Source organism: Heloderma suspectum, chromosome 4 (genome assembly GCF_057233095.1).
Source record: "Heloderma suspectum isolate Gila_16-S chromosome 4, 16-S_ref, whole genome shotgun sequence".
NCBI classification, from domain to species: Eukaryota; Metazoa; Chordata; class Lepidosauria; order Squamata; family Helodermatidae; genus Heloderma; species Heloderma suspectum.
Window position 1 is genome coordinate 223212903 of NC_139461.1, and position 22275 is coordinate 223235177.

At 39.8% G+C, this 22275-nt stretch overlaps 1 protein-coding gene across 5 annotated transcripts in view; it reads left to right on the forward strand.

Moving 5' to 3' along the window:
• The window catches only part of DAB1 (DAB adaptor protein 1), a 911155-nt gene that overhangs the window by 883406 nt on the left and 5474 nt on the right, over positions 1-22275 (forward strand). For 3 of the 5 annotated variants that reach the window (XM_084852385.1, XM_084852387.1, XM_084852388.1), the window contains 5 exons: positions 1057-1113; positions 7519-7581; positions 8187-8295; positions 13540-14088; positions 15226-15353. In XM_084852385.1, coding sequence (XP_084708511.1) covers positions 1057-1113; positions 7519-7581; positions 8187-8295; positions 13540-14088; positions 15226-15353 — 906 coding nt within the window. Of the gene's footprint in view, positions 1-1056; positions 1114-7518; positions 7582-8186; positions 8296-13539; positions 14089-15225; positions 15354-17686; positions 17786-22275 lie in introns of all 5 variants that reach the window. The other 2 variants (XM_084852384.1, XM_084852386.1) reach the window with 1 other exon arrangement.

Here is a 22275-nt window from a genome sequence, read left to right on the forward strand (position 1 = left end):
TTGGTGAACACAGTGTAGCCCAAGGAGAAAAAGATTTGACAGTCCACTAACATGTAGACCCTTGGTAAAATATATAAAAACCACCAGAGCTACAGAAGAAGCCTCTAGGATTTTGATCATTTGCTATATTGTCTTTGGAATTATTATGCTTTTTAAGTGAAAATGGTTTTTGATATTGATATACTGCTGCACTGTGATGATCCAGGGAAAACATACATGTCACAAAACTGTCCAGTGTGTCCATGGCTAATCTATGATATCTTTAAATAGATGCCTGGCAAGAAACCCAGGTCAAGTATACAGATGGAGTACAGTAATAACTGTGTTCACTCTAATAAAATCAGGAATGAAATTCATGCCTGTGCTCAGCTCCCCAATGCTTAATTTCAGGAAAACTGCTTAAACATGTTTAAACACAGACTACTCCTTTCATATTGGATCTTTTTTGTGATAGGATATTATGACTACTACAGAGCTATATCTAACCAAGCCTATCAGGTGAATTTATTGCACAATAAGCACATTATGATAGCTGGAATGTGTGTGGAGGGGCCTCTGCATATTGCAGGACACCTGGAAGGTACAATATATTTCTCTGAGCTCTGCAGAAATATGCAATACAGCCTTGTGGTATCCCTCTCAATGGAAGCCTGGCCATCCACTGTCAGATGGTGGGTGGGCTTTTCACCCCCAGTAATGTCCCCAACTGTGAGTATATTATGAGTAAATTATGTCCATTTTTATATATGACGTGAGGTAAAGGGATGCCATACAGATAGATAGATAGATAGATAGATAGATAGATAGATAGATAGATAGATAGATGAGCTACAGTTTATATTGACTTGCATTGTATCTTGGCACTGAAACAAACCGATGTGTTCCATGTAATTAGATTATCACTGAGGTAAGCAAAAGTATCTTACTAAGAAACTACAGAATAGCTCTTGTTCAGAAGTAAAATCAATAATTGTTGAAGTCGTCATTGTTGTGCTCAGCAGTACATGTCATTTTCATAAATAGTTCACTTTCATTTTCATCAATCATGCATTACAGCTGGAGAATGGAAACCTGTTGTTGGACATAGATGAAAATCTTGATAGAGTCACTCAGGTAAGCTAATTCTCTGTAGACATAGATAAACTCACACAAAAAGACAGTTAACAGAGTCAATAAACTGGCTAAACAGAGATTAACTACAGTTAGCACAAGCTCTAAGATGCTGGTAGAAAATACAAATGCTTTGTTATAATCCAAATATCTAACAGCCAAGTGCTTACCACTTAAGCTGCTTTTTCCAAGGAGTTACATACACTAAGCTCAGAAATCTTAGGAAAAAATTATTTGATTGTGACCTGTAATTCCAAAACATAAAATGGATGAAAATAGGCAGAGATTTCCCTAGGGATAGAAGAATCTGTCAGTTTTAATTTTTTCTGAGTTTCTCATTTTTCTAATCTTAAATTTATTTCATCTGATTTCCACATTAGTTTGCAGGGATTTTAAAAAATGAAGTCCACACAACAATCCATATGCATTTTTTGTGTATTTGTCCTAATATATACATTATTGTACACAATTTCCCCTAAATATACATTTTTGTACATTGTTTTCCCTAATATATACATTTTTGTGTACACTTTCCCTAATATAAGAATTTCTGTATGCATTTTTAATTGGACAATTTCATCACAACATCCTGAGAACTGCTGATATTGAAGTATAACTGTGTTTCAGTTTGTGTATTAGTTCAGGATGTGCAAATTATGTAAGGTCACATAAGTTAAAATGTGAACTGGACAAATTTCTCCCATATCCCTACTTTCTCCAATCATGGTCCAAGGTGAGCCTAGACATAGTCCAAAGATAAAGCAAGTCAGAAGTCAGAAGTTATTAAAATGAAGGGGTTGGGTGAAATAACCTCTAGCCAAGCCCAGATCTTCTTTTTCAAAGTTTCCTCGTAAATGGAATATTTAGATTTCTAAAATATGAGATATAACTTAACGTTCCAACATAAATTCATCAAGTTAGATTCAAATCTAAGAAAAGAAACTAAGCACACATTCATACAAGTGGTTTTCAAGAAGAGTTTCATTGAAGGAAACTCTGTGAAGATGTTCACTTAGCCATTAATGCCACCTTCCCCAGTTGTTTTGGACAACAACTCTCAGGATTCATGATCATTGCCCATGCTGGCTGGGGCTGATGGGACTTGAAGTCAAAAACAGCTGGAGGCACCAGGTTGGGAAATGATGCATGAATGCATAGATTGTTACAGCCATTCACACTACATTGACAAAATATCAAAACAGAAAACCTAGGGTGGTATCCTATACTGCTGCTGCACTTCCCCTTTTTCTGTTGTTACAATGGAACCCACTGCTACAGTAACAGGAAGCAAGCACCTTTTTAAAAAAATATATTTTTATGTATTTTATCTTTATAAATGAAATATACAATACCAAACATACCAACAACCTGATCAGTACTAGAATTTCCCAACAATAATATTCTGATGAAGACACCATAATAATAAAAAGAGAAGGAAAAAGAAAGAAAAGAAAAAAGGGGGGGAAAGGAAAAAAAGAAAAAAGTGGGGGGAAAGCAAGCACCTTCTAAAATAACCCTGGAAATGAGTCAAAATGCTTTCTCTGGAATAGGATAGGTCAGTGGAGCTCACTTCTGTGAGCTCCACTGACCCTCCCTGTTCTGAAAATGAGTGTTTTGACTCATTTGCTTAAGGATCCTCTAGTTTCTTGTTGCACTGGTGGTGAGTCCTGCAACTGCATGGGCAGCATTCAATACTGCCCTTACTTACACAATAGAAGGGAAGTATTTTATGTTAATTAAATTTCAGTAGACATTGACAGGAACACATTTCATACACAGAAAAATCCTACACGTAAGATTTCTTCATGGTTCTGTATTGGTGCAAGGGCAATTTACAACTTGAGTAAAAATGGTAGAACCTTGCCCGAAGGAGCTTGAGAGAGAGAGAGAATTGTGCTCGAACTAAAATGATGTATTGTAGTAAATGAATGCAGTTTGATTTCTGTATCCTAATCAGTAATAATCCAACACAGCTTCTACTGTGTTAAGACCTCATTTACACTGCTGTGTTTCTACTCACTAAAATTTAAAAAGGCTTTTGCTAAATAGAAATAGACTTAGTGAAGATCAGTGACAGTGATGAAAGATCTAGATGTGAAGTCATCTGAGAAAAAGCCCAAAGAACTGGATATTGTTAGCCTGGAGAAAACACCTGACTTTTGAAAGATTTAAAGTGCATTTAAAAGGACAGGAACAGCAGCTCACACCAAGAAGAGTTTCTCTTGGTCCATTCATACACGCAACAGCCCCCATGTGCTCACCTCCAAATTCAGGCAGGAGCTAACTGCTGGCTTATAACCTGCCCAGAGGAACTGTTTTTATGAACTATCTTTGGCTGTCCAATTCCCATAATTGCAGAGGCACTTCTTCAACATACAACCATCACAGGAATATTTTCCATTAAATCAAATTCGACAGAAGCAGGCAATCTTTAATGTACATTTAGTTCAAATAAAATATGCTCTTGTGAAGAAAATTATTAGCTTCTAAAAATACCATTTATTTATATTAGCAAAATGAATTTTGATGAGTTTCATTATTTGCATGCTAATGCAACTCCTCAAATTGTTCATCAGTTTATCATATCATCCTGTTTTCTCTGTATCATTCCATAAAATGTCTAATAATTTACTATGCCATAACAATGATAGTCTAAATAGGTGCAGCACATTTATCAATCCACTTGAAAGTTGAGTATGCCAGGACTCTGGAGACTACACAGTATGCCACCCAAGACTAGCAAGACGCTTTGCAAACTTCATTTCACGAGATTCGCTTGGTTTCCCAAATTATTGCTGGATATTCTTGTAATGGCCAGGATTAACTGAATTTCAGTAGAAATCTGTGTTGCATTTTCAGACATGCTGGTGCAATAGGTCCTTTGCCATTGAAGCTACAGTTATTATGATAGTTGTAAGGGGGGATATTTGAGAGCGGGGGGAGAGAGAGAGAGAATATCTCAATATCATTCTCTAGCTGCTGAGCCTTCTTAGAATAAAAGATTAACAAGAAACACAGCTTCATCAAAGTACCCTTTACTTCCAGAGGATGAAAAATAATATCTTCTCAAGATAATTGGTAAATTTCCTCCTTGCCATATGAGTGGATTTGTTACGCCTCCTTGCCACATACGGAACACAACCTTTAATAAGGTGGCATCTTATTAAGGGATGAATTTTATAGGACTAAGTGCTACCTTTCAAAGGAAAATCTTCCTCAACTTTCTTGTCCAGCATTTATATGTGGAATATCTAGTCGCTTTCCCTTCAAATTAAGACAATGTAGGTGTTGAGCTTCTGTTTTTTTTAAAACAGGACTTTGGGCTATAAAAAGGAACTAATTCATTTTTCATTTCAAGAGCCTTTAATTGGAGTTACTTCAAACTCAAGTAGTTAACATCCTTCCCTGGAATTAGTGCATAAGGAGACAGAGAGCTTCAAGCTTGGAAGGTACAAAATTTAAGAAAGGCTTTCTTGAGCATTGTGGTTACCTTGCACATTCTTCCCAATGAACAGATCTGTGTCCTTCTTTAAAGCTTTGGAGTTGTTGTTTTTTTTTGGGGGGGGGGATATTGATTTGAATGTATGGTCCTTTGGAGGACATGAGAGACCCAGGAGTGAGATAACAGGGTAGTACCTCATAAATATTTTAAGGTAAGTAGTTTGCGATGATGGGCTGGTTTGATAGACTGTTGGTGCTGCCTGTCCATGGCAGATGCCTGTCCTGCCTCTGGGCGTGCTGGAAGTTCACATATGAGTGTTCCATTTACAAAGCACCTATGCACACAAAACCCAATGTATCTAGGTCCAAATCTTGCATCTGATTCCCAGATTTAATATGGAATTGCCAACTTGTATCTGATGAGATCTTACAATACTATGTACTATGTTGATGTGCCTTAGTGGCTGAGAGCCCCCAGTTCAAGTCTTACTGCTCCCAAGAACTCACAGGCACATGGTTCTCTCTCAGCCTCAGCCTCCCACAACTGCAATATGGGGATAATAATACTGACAACTACCATACAGGATTGTTCTATGGATAATGTATGTGAAACACATTGAATATTTGAAACTGCTATATACATTCTAAATATTATTATACAGCTCGCAGGACATCTCCCTGCCCACAAAGTTACTAAAGGATCCGGTGCCATGTTAAGATCAAGAGGTCTACGCTAACTTCTGCAAACAATCTTCTGATGAAGAAGAAACCTCTAACCATTTGTCATCAGGCTGTCCACTTCACTCCAAATATGTGGGTTGTTTCACACGTCCTGGATGAGAAACTAAACAAAGCCCCACTATTAACATTGGCCCTTTTAAGGCAAGGTTCTCTATCAGGTGTCCAGAGTGCCTGGTCTTTACATAGTGCCACTTCCTGGTCAGATGACATGGTCAATCTTCTGACATTACCACCAGGGGAACTCCCCCCCCCATCCTGCATTTTGAATAGGAAGAAGGATTTTTGTGGCGTTCCTCAGAGCTCTGTCTTCAGCAGGCTTTCAAAATTGTTTTGATTGTATATATTCCTATTCCACTAGTAAGAGGTTGGGTTTGGGCACAACCACAGGTCAGCAGAATGCTTTCTGCTCACTTCTGTTCACTTTCTGTTGCTTGAATCAGTTCTGTGGGAGGCGAGACTGTCATTACACTATCGGAACCCAAGGACACGTGTGTCAAGGGTAAACTTCCCCAAAATGTTTTGGGGGCTGGAATGTGAGCAGCTTATGGCCAAGGTGTTTATGGGTTCTCCATGAATCTAGATAAGTTAATGGGAGATACCCTGGGATAGAAGACAGTGAAAGATGGAGCTCAATCACTACTGTAAGTCTGGGTGCCAGAATTACTATCATGAACACTCTATATCGAGCCAATACTTTGTCCCTTAATATCAGTTGTCCTTGGCATGGCCCTTCTGGTGTTTGTTCCTGGTCCCATTGTAGGAATAAAACAGCCATAAGAGTCTGAATCCTATCTAATCTGTACTTGCTGAGGGTTTGATGGGCATCCAGTTTAGAACAGAGATGGATCCATTTAATTTTTGCTCAGTTTCTCATTTTCACAGTGATAGATTCATTTCAGCCCATTTTTACATCAGTTAGTGAATTCGGCTTTGCCCCAAATCAGCACAAAAAGCTGTACACATTTTTCTGCACATTTCTTTTGATATATGAATTTTTGTATGCACTTTTCCTAGTGTGCACACTTCCTACAATTGATTTTCCCTAATAGGTTTTTTGTGCATACTTTGCCCTAATATAGGCATTGTTGTGCACACTTTCCCTTAACCTCTGCATTTTATGTGCATTTTTTCAGCTGCAAATTTCATCACAACGTTCTGAAAAGAGCAGATTTTCATGCACAAGTGCATTCAGGTTTGCATATAGGTTTGAGAGGTGCAACTTGGATAAAGTTGTATAAAAATGTGGAACAAATGAATTTCTCATCCATCCCTACTTTAGAATCTTCAGCCATTGATTTCCACTCAGCAACATTCCATAGTAACCCATTCCATGGCTTTTATGGGCATGGACTCCTACACTGTGACTTTTTACATCCTCTGGCATATGGGACCATGCTATAGAACTGAAGACTAGATGGGTTCCTATATGTTTCTTCTCCAGTTGCCCTGTTGCCATGATTATGCATCTGATTCAGAATCAACAAGCAGAGGTAATCCTGCAGGTCCCTTCTGCTGACTGAGAACATTTCCAGAGCTGGCCAGCCTGTCCAACAACCTTGATGTTTGCCTAGCAACCTATCTTTAAGGTCCAGTAATACAGCCAAATCTGTTACAGCTAGCAGCTGACCTACAACAGCTGCAAACCATGGGTTACTTGGAGCAGGTTCTGGTTACTCTTCTTCTAGAAGATGCTCTACCTGTTAAGGTCTGCTTGTGGAAGGCCTTTTCTAGCTAATGTGGTGAGATGGAGCATATGCCAAGTTAAGGATCTGGGGGGAAAAATTTGGATGATCTGCCTAAAGATCTAGCTAAATGCAAATACATTGAAGAGAGAAGCATCAGCATTAAGAAGGGTAATAAAAGTAAGATAATTGATCCTGTCTTCTGACCAGGAGTGAGGTGGTAGTATGTCACATGTAAAGAATGCCCCCTGGGCACCTTCTGGGGAATTTACGGTAAGTTTAAAAAAAACATATCCCTTTTCAGTATTATGAAGGAGAAATACTGGCTGGCAGAATGTAAAGAAACAAACTTTTTAGAGTTTTCCCTTAAGGTTTGCTTCATAGACTAGGTGCACAAAAGCTGGTAATTAGAGTCCAAATAATTTATTCTGGAAGGTAAAAAATATTTTGAGAAGTTATGCTTGCTTTCCACTACAAGTCCATCCTTGTTCAGTGGAAAAGAAAATACACATGCCTGACTTTCTCTTTTTGTAATTCTTTGCAGGCTGTTCCCCAACTAGAGCTGTTTGGGGACATGTCCACTCCTCCTGATGTAACCTCTCCCCCTGTAAGTACTTGTAATGTAATAAATGTCTTGTCTCTTTCTTGCATGCCACTTTCAGCAGACTTATTGTAGCGGTTAATGCATTTAGATATTCATGAGAAACAATACCCCATACTGAAGCTGAAAGAATTTCAAACAGGTTTGCAATCATATTACTCAGTTTGAATCTTTCCCTCTGTAAAATTGCTCATTACCTTACTACTTTTTCAGCACTAATTGCTTACACTGATCCCCTGTGAAGCTATTAAAATCATACAACCTTAGACCTTTATGAAGAAGCAGGTGCTGTAAGAATCTGCATATATCTTAGAAGCTGAGAAAGAACACTTTCAATTTATTGAATACATTATAAATTATAAGTGTTTTTTACAATTTCTTATACAGTTTCTCATCCTGTTTTAGCTGCTCCTGTTTTCTTCTTCTCTCACACATCTACATCTTCTCTCTTATTATCCCACCCATCACCCACCCCATGCTTTCCTCTTTCACACACTAGCTCTTTTAATTAGGAAAGAGGATGTGGAGCCAGTTCTTGGCAGCAAAAGCAGCAACTGAGATGTCAGCCGTGTATGTTTCTCAGTGCATTCTAATCTTGCCTTGTTTTATAGACCCCTGCAACTCCAGGTGATGCCTTTATCCCATCTTCATCCCAGTCACTTCCTGCTGGTGCAGAGGTATTTAGTTCTGTACCTTACAGCACTGCTGCTGTACCCTCAGGTGAGTTATTCACATCAAGCTATTCAACTGAGCACTTAAAGATCAATCTGAGCATATGGAAACTAGGTACTGTCCTGCTATGGCTGGTTCAGGCTCAGTCCTGAAGCAGTCTGTGGGGCAAATCCATCTCAAATATCAAAAGTTGGGCAGAAGTGAGAAGCACAGGTAAACAGTCCAATCCAAGAACAATAACAGAAACAGGATTTTATCCGGAACCCAGGGGTAAGCAGCAAAGTTTCACAGTACCAAGACCTGAAAGAAGGTGTTGTTCTAATAGCCTTCCCTGCCTAGGCTTATAAGCTGGATCTTCTGAGGTTCCACCAGGACTCAGCTGCAGCACATCAGAGGCTTCTGGAAGAAGTCCTCCTTGTGAGGAGGGCCCTACTCATGAGGAGCATTCCTTTGTAAATGGGCACTCCCTTCTCACAGGGTTTGTTCTGGCCTTTCTCCTGAGACACCCACACTGAGCTAGGTGGTTGCTCAGCCTCTGTCTCAGAGGCAGAGTTCTTCTGTTCTTGTGGAGGTAGACCCACAACCATCCCCCAAGGGCCCTGGTATTCTGGCATGGGCTGCTCTTTCTTGCTGTTTTCTCTGGGAACTCTAGCTCCTCCTCTCAAGAGGATTCCTCCAGCAGGGCATGACAAGTAAGCTATTCTGTTACACATCAGAACATCCAGAATCTGGGAAAAGAGACCCTTTTAGATTTGTAGCATTAGTAACTAGGTGCTGGTTCACATATGCATGCTCATAAGTTGATGACTGCAAGGAATGAGCCATCACAGAGGTAACATGACAGACAAGGTTTACATCACCTCATATGCATTATTTTTCAATGGATACAGTTTACACATTTTGGGGAGCCATGAGGAATTGTACTGGTGATCCATTCAATTAAAAACTCTCCAATCCTTTCAAATTCATCAGAAGGCATTGGGACAGTGTCTCTTTTTTGTTTGGTCTGCAAGATCATTTTTTCTATCTTTTGGTTTCAGTGGCAACAAGAGATTAAAAAAAAGAGAAAAATGTTTGTTATAGATTTTTCAGTGTTCTTTAGTGTCCCAAATGTAAGTGATAGTATAACATTTTCCCTCAGTTTTGAAGCTTGAGAAATTTTAGAGACAATACATTTGTTCCCCATTGCTGCTTTTGAATTGTTCTCTAGTTTCTTATTGTCGATTTTTAAAATTGTGTGTCTGTGTATTGTGTGTGCTCTCTGTTTATATGTTCTGTTTATATGTTTATATATATGTGTAAATGGTTTTTCTTTATGTACAATATTGTATTTTTAAAATCCTTGTAAACCACCCAGAGAGCTTTGACTATTGGGTGGTATAGAAATGTAATATAATGAAATGAAAATTACAGTAAAGAGGAGAACCCTCTAAAGTCAAGGACATGCATTAAGAAACAATCCAATGCATGTTAGTCAGGGGGAAAAAAAGTCCTACAGCTCCCAGCATTCCCCACCCAGCATGGCTGGCTAAGAAATTCTGGGAGCTGTAGGACTGTTTTTCTGTCTAACATGCATAGGATTGTGCCCTTAATAACTGAAAGCTTGGTGGAACAGTGTAGTCTTACCAGGCTATTAACAAGGGAGCCAACCTAGTCTCCCTGGACAAAATGTTACATAACTGGGCTGCTGCTACACAGAAGGGAATCCACCACTCTCACCTTTGTAGGAGGTAAGACACATAACAGGGTCCCAGATGGTCAAAACAGGCTCTGGATAAGTTTATATGGAAGAAGGCAATATTTCAGATACCCTGGCACTGAACTGTTTACCTTACACATCCCATTATGCAGAACAGGGGTGCGAAACTATTTGCAGCCCAAGGGCCAAATTAACCCCTGGCTGGAATATCATGAGCTGCATGCCAACAGTGGGTGGCTGTGCCCATAGTGGGTACAGCCACCACCCAAAATGCATGGAGCCAGTGCCGACATGTGCCTCACCCATTTTCTCACTCACACAGAAAGAATCACAGACTATTCAATGTACTCACCCCATTCTCTCTGTCACACGCACCCATTCTGACATACTCGCTCACCCTTCACAGCCTTCACCACCACCACCACCTCCTCATCTGATCCATACAGATCTGCCAAGAAGGAAATCATTTTCATGCCCCATGCACAACAATGGAGATGAAAATCGAGCCAACTCCAATCCTCAGCTGATCTGTGCCGGTCATCCAAGAGATCTGGTTCACAACTAAGCTACTAGCTTAGGGAGCGCTCCTTGAGCTGGTGGATCAGTCAGGACCTGGCTTCACTCCCCCTTGACTTTACTGATCAGGAAAAGCCAGGGGGAATGAAGTCCTGAGCTGGCTCATTCACATTCCCAGAGCCCTGAATCAGCACCTTTGAGGTGCCGGCTCGGTTGAGAGCCAGCTTCGCCTTTGGGGAAGGAGAGGGGCAGGTGAGGCCTTGGGCTGGTGCCTTGAGGACCGACTCCTCAAGAAACTGGCTCAATTTCACTCTTCTCTAACTTAGCCTTCCTCTAACCATTGGGAAGCTGACCAAGCCACGGTCTTGAGGAGTGCTCAGTCAGGAGCTGCTCTCTTTTCTGCTCTCCCTTCTCAGAGGGGGAAGGCTTTGGGAAGGGTGAGGTGCCTCACCTGAGACCTTTGCAGGCTGGATAGGGAGCCAAATCAGGAAATGAGAATTTCATCCCCAGCCATGATCTAGAAGTGAAATGGGATGAAATTCTGGAAAACTCTAACATAAAAATTCTGAATTACTCTGTTTTTAGCTATTCAGAATTATAGAATTGCTAAAAAATAGCATGGAGGAGTAAAGCAAGAACACTATATTTCTATAGTAAAGTAAATAAATGTTTCTATAATATAAATTACCAACCTCATTGTTGTGTGCGTGGCTCAGTGTATCAGTAAAAGTTGTTTAATCTTCATACAGCAAAAAAGATAAAAAGCAAGATTAGTTTACATTACAGTGAGAGAGGAAACCCATTTTAAAACAGTGATGCTACTTCAGTATACTTTGGCAGCATGACATGGGGGTTTGGGGTGGATGGCGGAAACTGCTACTTGTGTAATGGAAGAAAATGGCCCTTCTTAAGGTGTACTGGATTAACAAAAAGAAACCTAGACTGACGTATAGAAGACTAAAAGTGATGTCTATAAAATATTGAAACTAGGGCTTCATACAAAATGTTTTTGCAAGCTAATGGATCTTTTAATGGATGTTTTTTTAAAAAAAAAACATCTCTAAGAAAGAAATGACGTATTTCCTTCAGAATATAGCCTTCTCACAAACATTCAAATGTTTTATCTTCGCCATACCTAAGGTTAAACTGGAAGACGAAGCATACATGGCTATTTCCTTTTCATGTTAATTAATGATGCAAATTATACCTGTTGTGTTTCACTGAGAGTAGAAACAGGTGATAGTTGTTGTGTGTTCTTCAAAGAGTTGAAAATGAATGAATGAATGAACCTTTAGTGTTCAAGGCCGTAGGCCATCACAATTTTTTAAAAAAGACACAAGATAAAATACAATAAAAACCAATTTAAAAACAGTACACAAACAATGATTAAAGTGACACGTTTGTATCTCACTTCCCCTCCAAAGCAACAGCCACAAAGTCCTTCCCCCTAGATTTATAAGAGGGGACAGTATGAGTTGAAAATGGTAGGGAAGAGCTATCATTGCCCTGCAATCATGAGAAGAAGCACCAGATTGGGTTTTACATGGGCAACATTTCTGTTTTAATTAATGTTTAAAGGCTCTGCAACAGGCTAGAATGCTAGCTACTAAATTCTGTCCTTAATGGGTCTTTAATGGTCTGAGGTGTTAGAACATTCCTCCTTACAGGTCAAACATTTGAGCAAGCTCCCCTGGTATGATGTCCCAGAGTAATTGTCTCTGTAGTAGTTGTCTGTTCGCTTCACACACAGCCTTGTGCCTTTGAGTTGGTGTGAGTCAGACAGGCCTCAAGCTTAGCCCTAACCATCCATCAAGGTTCTCAGCCTCAAAGGATTGGTCTGGAAGATGCAACTGAAGAGAGGAGGCAGAGTCCAGCCCTTATATACCTGGCTCCCCTACCCTTCCCATCAGCATGAGATGGGATTTGCTGCCAACATCCGATTTCCCTTGCAGTGAGAGGCCAGGTGCAAAGTCTGCTCCCATGCCCATCTATTCTGCAAGGGTGGGGTAAGGCACATAATTCTGCATGGTTTGTACATTCATTTTTAATCTGTGAAATCAAACACATTTTGCAGGTTATTTCTAGCACTTCAAAAATCTGCAAAATCTATTTGACCAGAGATGCAACCAGGACAAAAAGAAGTATGTGCATTTATAAGTGTGTACACATGCTTAAGCCTTGGGAAGTGATAATTCTGTCTCATACTGCCTTCAGCTATTTGAAAAATATTGTCTGTCTACAGCGTGTGTGAATTTGCACAGCTTCTCAATATTACTCAAAGTCTTGGAAATATAGTTGGCATTTTCCCATGCAGGAAGACCTTTTCTATTTTTGTGTGATAACCGCAGCCGCTGAAATCAAAGGAGTAAGGAGCTATTCTCTGGTATATATCAGAAAAGAATGGCAGAGGTCTTCACAGATGGTCCTGTCAGTGACAAAATTACCCCTGGGGCTGATGACATAATGTTGGTCTAAAAACTACCTCTGCTTGCTTGGTTTGTGGGTAACAAATGGGTTAAGGACAACTTGGAAAATTAAAGGTTTTGGATGTCCTGAACTGTGGTGTAAAGTAGAAAAGGTAAAGGCAATGCCCTTTGTTAACCAACTTGCAGAAAATGAAAGAATAAAGCAAGCTTCTGAGTTCCCCACAGCTGCTCATAAGCTAAAAATACTGGAAGGAAAGTACAAGTAAGTACTGGTCTGTGCCAGGCTGGCTGAGTGAGTGAGCATACCAAATACTCTGAAACAAAGGAATGCAGTTCAAGGGGAGGGGATAGAGAAAACATCATTAGGAACAGTCTCTTATCAGTATTATTTAGTAAGGAATACAGTCTCGTTGAGCTAGATTTAGTTTTGCATATAGTCGAGGAATCATAACTTTGAAACCTGCCCTTTGTGTCTGTTGCATTTGCCATACTTTTAATGGAGCTGTTAAGGGCATATAGTCACCGGAGCAAAAGAAATCACTAAAAAGCCCTGTGATTCCTCCTTTGTATATCTTTATCAACGTTTCTTCCTTGGCTGCCCTGTTTTTGCTATTCCTTGCTGAAATTGTCCCCACTCTCTTTCCCCTGAAGGTTATGTTGCAATGGGAGCTGTCCTGCCCTCCTTCTGGGGACAACAACCACTTGTTCAACAACAACTGGCCCTGGGTGCTCAGCCTCCAGTTGCTCAGGTGATGCAGGGAGGACAGTCAATTGCATGGGGACAGCCTGGGATATTTTCTCCCACCCAGCATCCATGGCCATCTGTAGCTGGTCAGTTTCAGCCTGCTGCCTTCATGCCAACACAAACTGTTTTGCCTTTACAAGCAGCCATGTTTCAAGGTACCGTTGCTCCCATTGCTACTGTTCCACCTACAAGCGATTCCACCAGATCAAGTCCACAGACAGATAGGCCTAGGCAGCAAGCAGGAAAAGAAATGTTTAAAGATTTCCAGATGGCTCAGCCTCCGCCAGTGCCATCACGAAAACCAGATCAGCCTTCCCTCAGTTGTACCTCAGAGGCCTTCTCCAGTTACTTTAACAAAGTTGGGATGGCACAGGAAGCAGATGATTGTGATGAATTTGACATCTCTCAGTTAAATTTGACTCCTGTGACTTCTACAACACCATCGACGAACTCACGTGAGTACCCGCCCCCCTCTTTCTCCTGCAACCTTCCACAAAATGTTTCCCTGCTTTTCTGCAATGGAGCCATTGAAAGTATCCATGTATAAAATTAAAAAGTAAATAAATTGGGTGTCTTTGAAGTTGGGAAACATGAAACTAAGGATAACCACATCGAGTCTCTAATTAATTAACAGCATTACTTTAATGAATTCCATTTTTGAAAGACAGTATAGTATCATCTTAAATAGGCATACAAAATACAAACTGGCTTGCATGATTGACCTTGTAGGCTGCTAAAGCTGGGATTCTATTCACTGTCCTCATGTCCTAGGAAAACTCAGAAATTCTGTGAGATTTTTTTTCCAGTGGAAACTATGCTTGATGCAATGGTGGCTTGCTGATTTTGGATTCATAACTATCAGCCTTACTTGATCATCTTGATTACATTGTTGCAAAAACATTTTGTGTGAATCAACCCTAAATTAAAAACTGCTGATGAGAGAATTTTCATGCAAGACAGCAACATTTTCCAGACTTGGACACATAATGCTTTTGGTTGGAGGGGTTGGGTTTAAGCAGATACGATTATTTGTGCTGGGTCATTACCACACTGATACAACTTCTGCTTAGGATATATTTCAAATGGTTCCTCAACGGTTGGTTTGTAGGAGATTCCAATATACTCCTGCTAATTTTAGACTTAATTTGTTTAATAGTGTAATTAGTGGAGACATCTTGGTGTGTATCAGTAGTATATAAAGAGTAGTATATAAAGAAAGGTAGTGGAAAATATGCGAATATATACAGCTTTAAAAAAAAACCAACCTAGTGTTTTATACATCTCCGATCTCTCTTCATCCTCCACTATGTAAGAAAAATATACAAAATATTGTGTCCTAGCAAAAGTTACGTAAATTGTGGCAGACGTTTTTGCGTACTTTTCCAAAGGAGAAAAAAAATCCAATTCTGTCAATGAGCAGACGACAGAACAAAAGACTCCTGGCAATCTGTGAAACACACATGGAACGGTTTAAACAAAATCTGTACATCCCTACTCACAGCCCACCCAGATTGTCCCCTCAACACATCCTCAGATGTTATTTAGGATTCGGTAGTCCACTTAATGGAAATTCTTGCTATTGTCTTTCTTAGCACCAACTCCTGCACCTAGACAAAGTTCTCCATCCAAATCCTCAGCATCTCATACCAGTGACCCTGCTGCAGATGACCTCTTTGAAGAGGGTTTTGAAAGTCCAAGCAAAAGTGAAGAACAGGAAGTGGTAAGTGGCATGACGGCAAATCCTTAATTCATAATTCTCAGTTGCTTTGGCATTACTGTTCAAGCAGTTCACAGAGATTCATAATTAGGTTATATGAAATCTATGCACAGCTACTAAAACATTTTTCTATAGGTTAGTTTAAACATAATATTAAATCAGTAGAGTCAGACTGTGAGAAGTGTAGAAGGAGTAGAGTTTCTTAGCCCTATTATGTATGCTTACCATTGGTTACAGGATTAAGGGACTGACTTATACTATTGGTTGCCCCAGTATAAAAAAAAGTACTTAGCATATAAACACTTATGTCCCCTCACTTTTGTCCCTTAACTTCCAGAACAGGGCAGCATTTCATCAAATGGAAGATGAAATAAATTACTCCCCCCCCACTCCAAATCCTTATAGTTTCCATATCAGCACTGATGTGTGCTGATATGCTGGAATGGTGCTTCAGAAGCAAAGTTATGTAAGATTTAAAATGGAAGGCTGCACACATTAACTTAACATTTATATCTGCATGGCAGCTTATACAGTCTATTTGAGTGTTTCTACTTGTTATACATTTCTACTAAATTGTTCTCTCTTGGTCCATTAGTCCATAACTACCCCTTCCTGACACCTCTTAGAAGAGACAGGAATCAGGAGCAACAGCTAAGAAATAGATTTCTAAAACCAGGGATAGTGTGACATGGAAGGATTTCTGATGACATCATTGCAGAGCCTTTAAATTCACAATGTCTACCTTTAGAAATTCAAAAAGATATTAGGGACATAAAAGACTTAAGGCAATCATAAGTGGTGTGAGACAATGTGGGGAGCTCAAAATGCAACTGTTCCACTCAAAAAGTCTGGCTGCATTTTGAGTCGGATCCTGCCCCTTTCAACCTGGGCCCAACTTGAAAATGGATTCACACTTTATCCCCACCCCATCTTACTCAGACCTCCCTGTCACCACCACACCTTCCTGGGGGGTGGGAGTTCCTCTCTGCTGCCTGAATTCCACCCACTCTCTCTGCTTTCTCCAAAGTAAGCCATTGGGCAAGGCAGGGAGAGGGACTGGCAGGGAAGACAGAGACCATGCTTTCTTTAAGAGCTTTGCTCAGCATTCTGCAGGAATGCTTTAAAAGCTGAAAAGATTTTCCAAAATGAGCAGGGGGAGTGTCATTTTTTACACTACTAAAATGGCAGAAGCACATGAAATCCAGAGGCTAACGTTTGAAAATAAAACTAAGTACAGGGCAGTGACAAAAAAAATAATAACACAGGTCAATGGGTAGTGGCTTGGGTGGGTGGCAATATGGAGAAATTTAGCTGTGCGAGTTAGTCAGATCATATGGTTGAACTTAGGTCAAAAGCACAAGTAGTGAATACCATAGCTGAAGCATGATTCTATGCCTGCCCCACTTGCAAGGAGACAGCAGAAGCATGACCTCACAAATAATGTAGCAGCCTGGTCCTGAATTTGTTGTGGCCCCATTACATTTGCTTGTATTCATGACAAGCCATTGATGGGTACCTTACACAGATCCAGATTGCGTCACACATTGCTGCAAAATTCCTATTTGTGTAAACAGTCAGATGTGGTCATAGCAACCACTTCACACGAATGGCCAATCACAAACTGGAACAGGCTTAAAGCAGAAGCTGCGCACGAGGCGTTCATCTGTATCACACACAAGTCTGAAGCTACAGCTAGCTTTGGCAATGTACAGAAATATACTCACTTAAAAGACTGATTCTGTGACCACAGATCAATTTGCTATCTTATCTAGGGCCTCTGAAAATTGCTGGCCCACTGACAGCTGCATTATATGGCTTTTTACTGATTTTCACAGTGCTGCTGGCCCAGTGATTTTCACACATTTTGGGAGACTGGGCAAAAACACTACCCTGAGCTTGGATTAATTTTGGGGAGGTGGGCGATTTCTAAGAATTTTTCGGAGGGTGGTCTTACCTTTAGATACAAGGTGGCTACATGTGCATTTTTCTTTTTTGCAACACAAAGAGGCTTGACATCACTTCCTGGGGCAGGTTTCCCCGTGACAACAACTTCACATCATGACATTATTCAGCATTCTTAGGGGATAAAGATGACTGTCCCGGGATTCACCCACCCACTTCAAAACTCACTAAATATCCCACACAGATACACACACATTCACATGCTTTCAAAGGGGACAAATGATTCCACAAAAACAGGGATGTTCGGTCTGGTTGTGGGTTTTCATCCACAATAGGCATTTAGGATGAAATGCATTCATCGCATAAAAATAACCTCTGGTTTTGTTTTCCTTTCTGTTCTTGAGAAAAAAAAGTGTTATGTTCTTGTATTCTAGCCTGATGGATCTCAGGCCTCATCCAACAGTGATCCATTTGGCGAGCCCATTGGTGATACTGTAAGTCCACAGGGCGATAGCTAGATAGCACAGGTTGGGGTAGGTATCTGTCCTTTTCTCTCTTTCACTTTTCACTTGAGCTATTCACTTTCACCATTGCCTGCCTTCATTTACATATATATGGGTGTGTGTATACATAATCTCACTTCACTACTTTTCACACCATTAATGTTTCACTGGTTGTTAGTTCCATTTTCAGGAAATGCACTTTTGTGTTGTCAAAATACAGGCTTGCTTTGAGATAACAATGCAATCCTAAGGGAAATATATATTGCAATGAATATATTGTATGTGAAACTGGAGATTGACAAAATTAACCAGAAAACTATAAATCTTTGGTTGACAGCCTCAATTTCTGATATTCATAGCTAGCATTTCAGATATACATACATATAAACATTTTATCTGTTTCTGATATAAACTGTGGGGTTGCAGGCAATTGGTTGTTCTGGACTGAAATGACATTGGAAGTGTACCATCTTTTCTAAGGGAATTAATTAAGCATCATCAGGAAATTAAGATGTGCCTTCCCACTCTGTCCTCACATCAGTGGTCAATTGAAAAACCTATTACCCAAAAGTCTACTAAAAATATAAAATGACAGTGTTGATGTATGGGTGGTTAATTCAGACAGAAAACCCCTATCATTTTTAATATATATATTTTCCATGAGAAAATTTTAAAGCGACACATTGCTTTAATCATTAACTGTGCACACTGTATGTTGTGGGTGTTGATAGATGTTTTATGAAGGTGACTGTGGCTATTTTTATTCTGACATGTGTGTTTTGTCAGAAAGATTGTGATGCTACAGTGCTTGTCAGTGTTGAACATTCCCATCACATCTCAATGTATTCCAATGCTGCCATATGAAAAATGTTTCTTTTGTTACAATCTGCTGTGATTTGAAATAGTTCAAGCATGATGTGATTTATTGCTCTGCTATGTATGGAATATCTGAAGCAAATTAATAAAAATGGTGGATTTATTTTTAGTACATAATGCACAGTAATTTCCAGACTTTTAAGATTGTGCATTCTTTTGCTCATGTGTTCCACCAACCACAACTATGTTAATGCCACCCCTACCTCATAATTTCTTTTACATGGGACTCCGCTCTTGTCCTGCCTAAAATTACTGCAGTCCTGACGCCTATGCACTCTCCTTTCTTTTGTCCAACCAGAACAAAAACCTCCCACCAACTTCAGGTGGCCATAAATATTCAAATAGCTCAAATTCACAGTCCCAGCCAGCCAGTCACATTTCCTCTTCCTCTATGATCCCAATGCAAGTGACTTTAAGTTGCCAGTGCTACTGAAATAGCTGAACTCAGGCAACTCCAGATAGCTCCTTTTCCTATCCTGCCATCATGACTGTATCCACAGCAAGCACAGAAAAAGCATAATGTGAGAAGCATCTCTTCATCATATTTAATTCTGCCTTAATATTGTGGGACTGGAATTAGCAAGGGGTTGTGAGTCTTTCCATTTTAAACTATGTTACAATGTTTTAAAGAAGTTAATTTGAAAGTGGGTTTTTTCTTTGTTTTGTTTTTATCAGTGGCTGTGAATTTCTGGGGTGGGGTAGACAAGAAAGAAGGTGGCAAAGTCTTAAATAACTAATTTTTTGAACTGCCCTCTACCCCCCTTCTTTTCCCATTTTTTGGAGGCAAACTAATGTTGTGCCTTGCTTTTTAAGCTTGAATGGGGAGGCAATGCTCACAGATCCCTCCTCGCCCCCACCCCATAACCTCTGAAAAGCTGTCCTGGGTATGGGAGGTGGCATGGGGAGCTGCCTGGGAAAAGGGGGTATCTGCAAATATCACCTCCCCACCCCTCCACCAGCATGAGCCTTTGCTGGATCTCTGTCCCTTCTGCAAAGAGAAGGAGCCCTTCCATTCATGAACAGGAAACTCTGAATCCAGCTGTCCTATGTCATATCAGCATGATGACAATGTAAAGGTAGCAGTGAGCAATTCTATTTCATTATGGCTATGGTTTTGCCTCTGCTTCACATTTTGCAGATGGAAAAAGTTCATAAGCATACCTAGTTAAAGAAGAGCTTGTCTAAACAAAGCATAATTAATTGAGATACGTCTATACTTATTCCTCAGTACTACAGCATTATTTCTAGGAAAAAGGGTCCAAGTTTGGCCTCCAGAAAGAATTATCAGATTAGTAGTTAAAACTTTGACTTCAATGCTCAGTATCTTTACCCTTCCTTTATTGATGATAAACATATTATTTCAGTTAAGAGAGAGTAAGAGAGAGAGAGAGAGAGAGAGAGAGAGATTATTTTTATATTTATAGAGGCCTTTAGAATTGTGAATGGAATAAACTAAGTAGGAGCACAGCATTCCGTGGTACACAATGATGGATTTGAAAGCTATCTATTACTTTTGTTATCTTTGCTATATGGGAGTCATACCAATTGCTATATCCTGGACTGTATTACTCATCTCATCTACCTGAAATCTTAAACTGAAGCTTTCAAACTTGGATTTCACAACTAACCTTTAAAGAAATAACAATTGTGCTCTTAGTAGTCAAATCTGCAACCTACTGATAAGTGAAATCTTTGCCTTGCTTTGGTTCTTAAACCAAAAGCTGGGATAGCTGCCTTAACACATGCACTGAAATTGCAAAAATGTGTAGAGCTATTTTTAGCATTGTAGACTTTCAATTATCTCTAGATGAGAGAATGTAGATTTGTGGGACACAAGACAAAGGCAGCAAACAATAGTTATGCTTTCATTATTTCTTAGTGTTTGTTTATTTGTTCTAAATATTAGCTAGCATATTTCTAGTATTAGTGAAGAAAAGGTAGCATTTTCATTTCCTTATCCATTAAGTCACAGCAGGACTTTTGACAGCAACAGAGAGGTTCAGGTAGTGTTTGTTAGAGTCCGTCACGATGGTAAACATAAGGGGCTGATCCCCAGCAGTAATAAGCAGCCACAAACAGCCTGTGACCTTTGATGCCTTCCCTTTCGCTGCTGCCTGAAGGCTGCCACCTGGAAGGCAGAACCTTCAATCTGAGTGGGTTAAAATAGAAGATTAAATTATCTGATACGATGAAGATGGTACTTAAGGCTTAGCTTTTCCTTCCTGAAGGGAAGCACCTTGGTTTGTCAGCTTTAGGCAGGAATACTCTCATGTAATCTACTTGGACCTGTGTATGAGCCTGTTGGAGGAGCTGTATTACTAACTATAGTCCATCTTAAAAGCTCATGGTCTATCTTCAAAGCACATGGAAGCATGAATGAAACATAATTACTACATTAACTCAATTGACTTTTCTGTCATATTGAGATTAGTTTCTAAAGGCCTTAAATGGGGGGGGGGAACCTTAATATTCTATTTTTTTTTTTTTTATTCATTTATTCATTCAGTTTACACCCCACCGGTCCACCAAGAAAATTGCCCTCGAGGCCACTTCTCCTTTCAGGTCCATTTTACGAAGTTCTGCTGATCCTTGAGAGCGCTTATGAAATGCCAAAACTAGTCCTAGGCTGTTAGACTGAGTTGGTTCCAAATCCAATTTTCTGTTGGTGTGCATTCTGTAAAATGCATCATGGATGAAAATGTTTAACCCACAGTTATTGTAGATCAGTCTTGTGTAGTAAATCTTGGCCCTTTTACCATTTTGTCAAGTGTTTATAAAATAATGTCATCTAGATATGCAAGTCAAAACTACTAATATTCAAGGTACAGATTTGTTTATAAACTACTGTGTCCTACAGTGTTAAATGAATGTGCATGAGCTCATTGTGGAGAATGCATATCCAAGCAAAGCACAATTAAAGGTGGGTTACTCAGCATTAAGCCCAGTGTGAAGGTCTTTAGAAACGTATCAACAGCTATCTATAAAAATACTTTATCAATGAGTATATGAGGCAAAATTCCTTTACAAGCAGAATGTCAAAAGGGTCTGCCAACCCTCTCAGCGACTACTTATTGGCTCTTTACAGAAGCATGGCATGCAGTGTAAAAGATACATTACAATCTAGGCTGAGGTGCTATTTGTTGACCTTCTTTTTCTGCAGTGGAGTCTCAGTGCCGGGCTTGCCTTCGGGCTGGATGATCAGGAAGCAGAAGACTTATTTTCTGAAATGCATCAGCTGAGATTCTACTTTCTGTTCTGCCAGCCAGAAGGACCACACTCTGCTAAAAAGAAATCTGCATAAGGGCAGAGAGGTCAAAGAAGCCTTGGGAGAACTGCAACTTTAAGTTCATAATGCATCTTTTAGCCTTGCATACATCAGGAAGAAAAATTCTGCCCTTTACATTGTCTGTTCAGCTTTTGCTCACCAAGTGGGATGTGTCTCCTTTAAGTTAATAGGGAATGCAAGTACAGGAAAAATGGATGTAAGCTGTCTGGTAATACATTTAAGTTGGAGAGTAGATCCAAAATGATAGAATTACTGTAGAATAATAATAATAATGGAAGCAAACAATCTCATTAGTTTGAAAGCCAAGCTGGATAAAGGCTATTTATGATCATTTTCAGGCTGATGCCTTAGTAAAAGC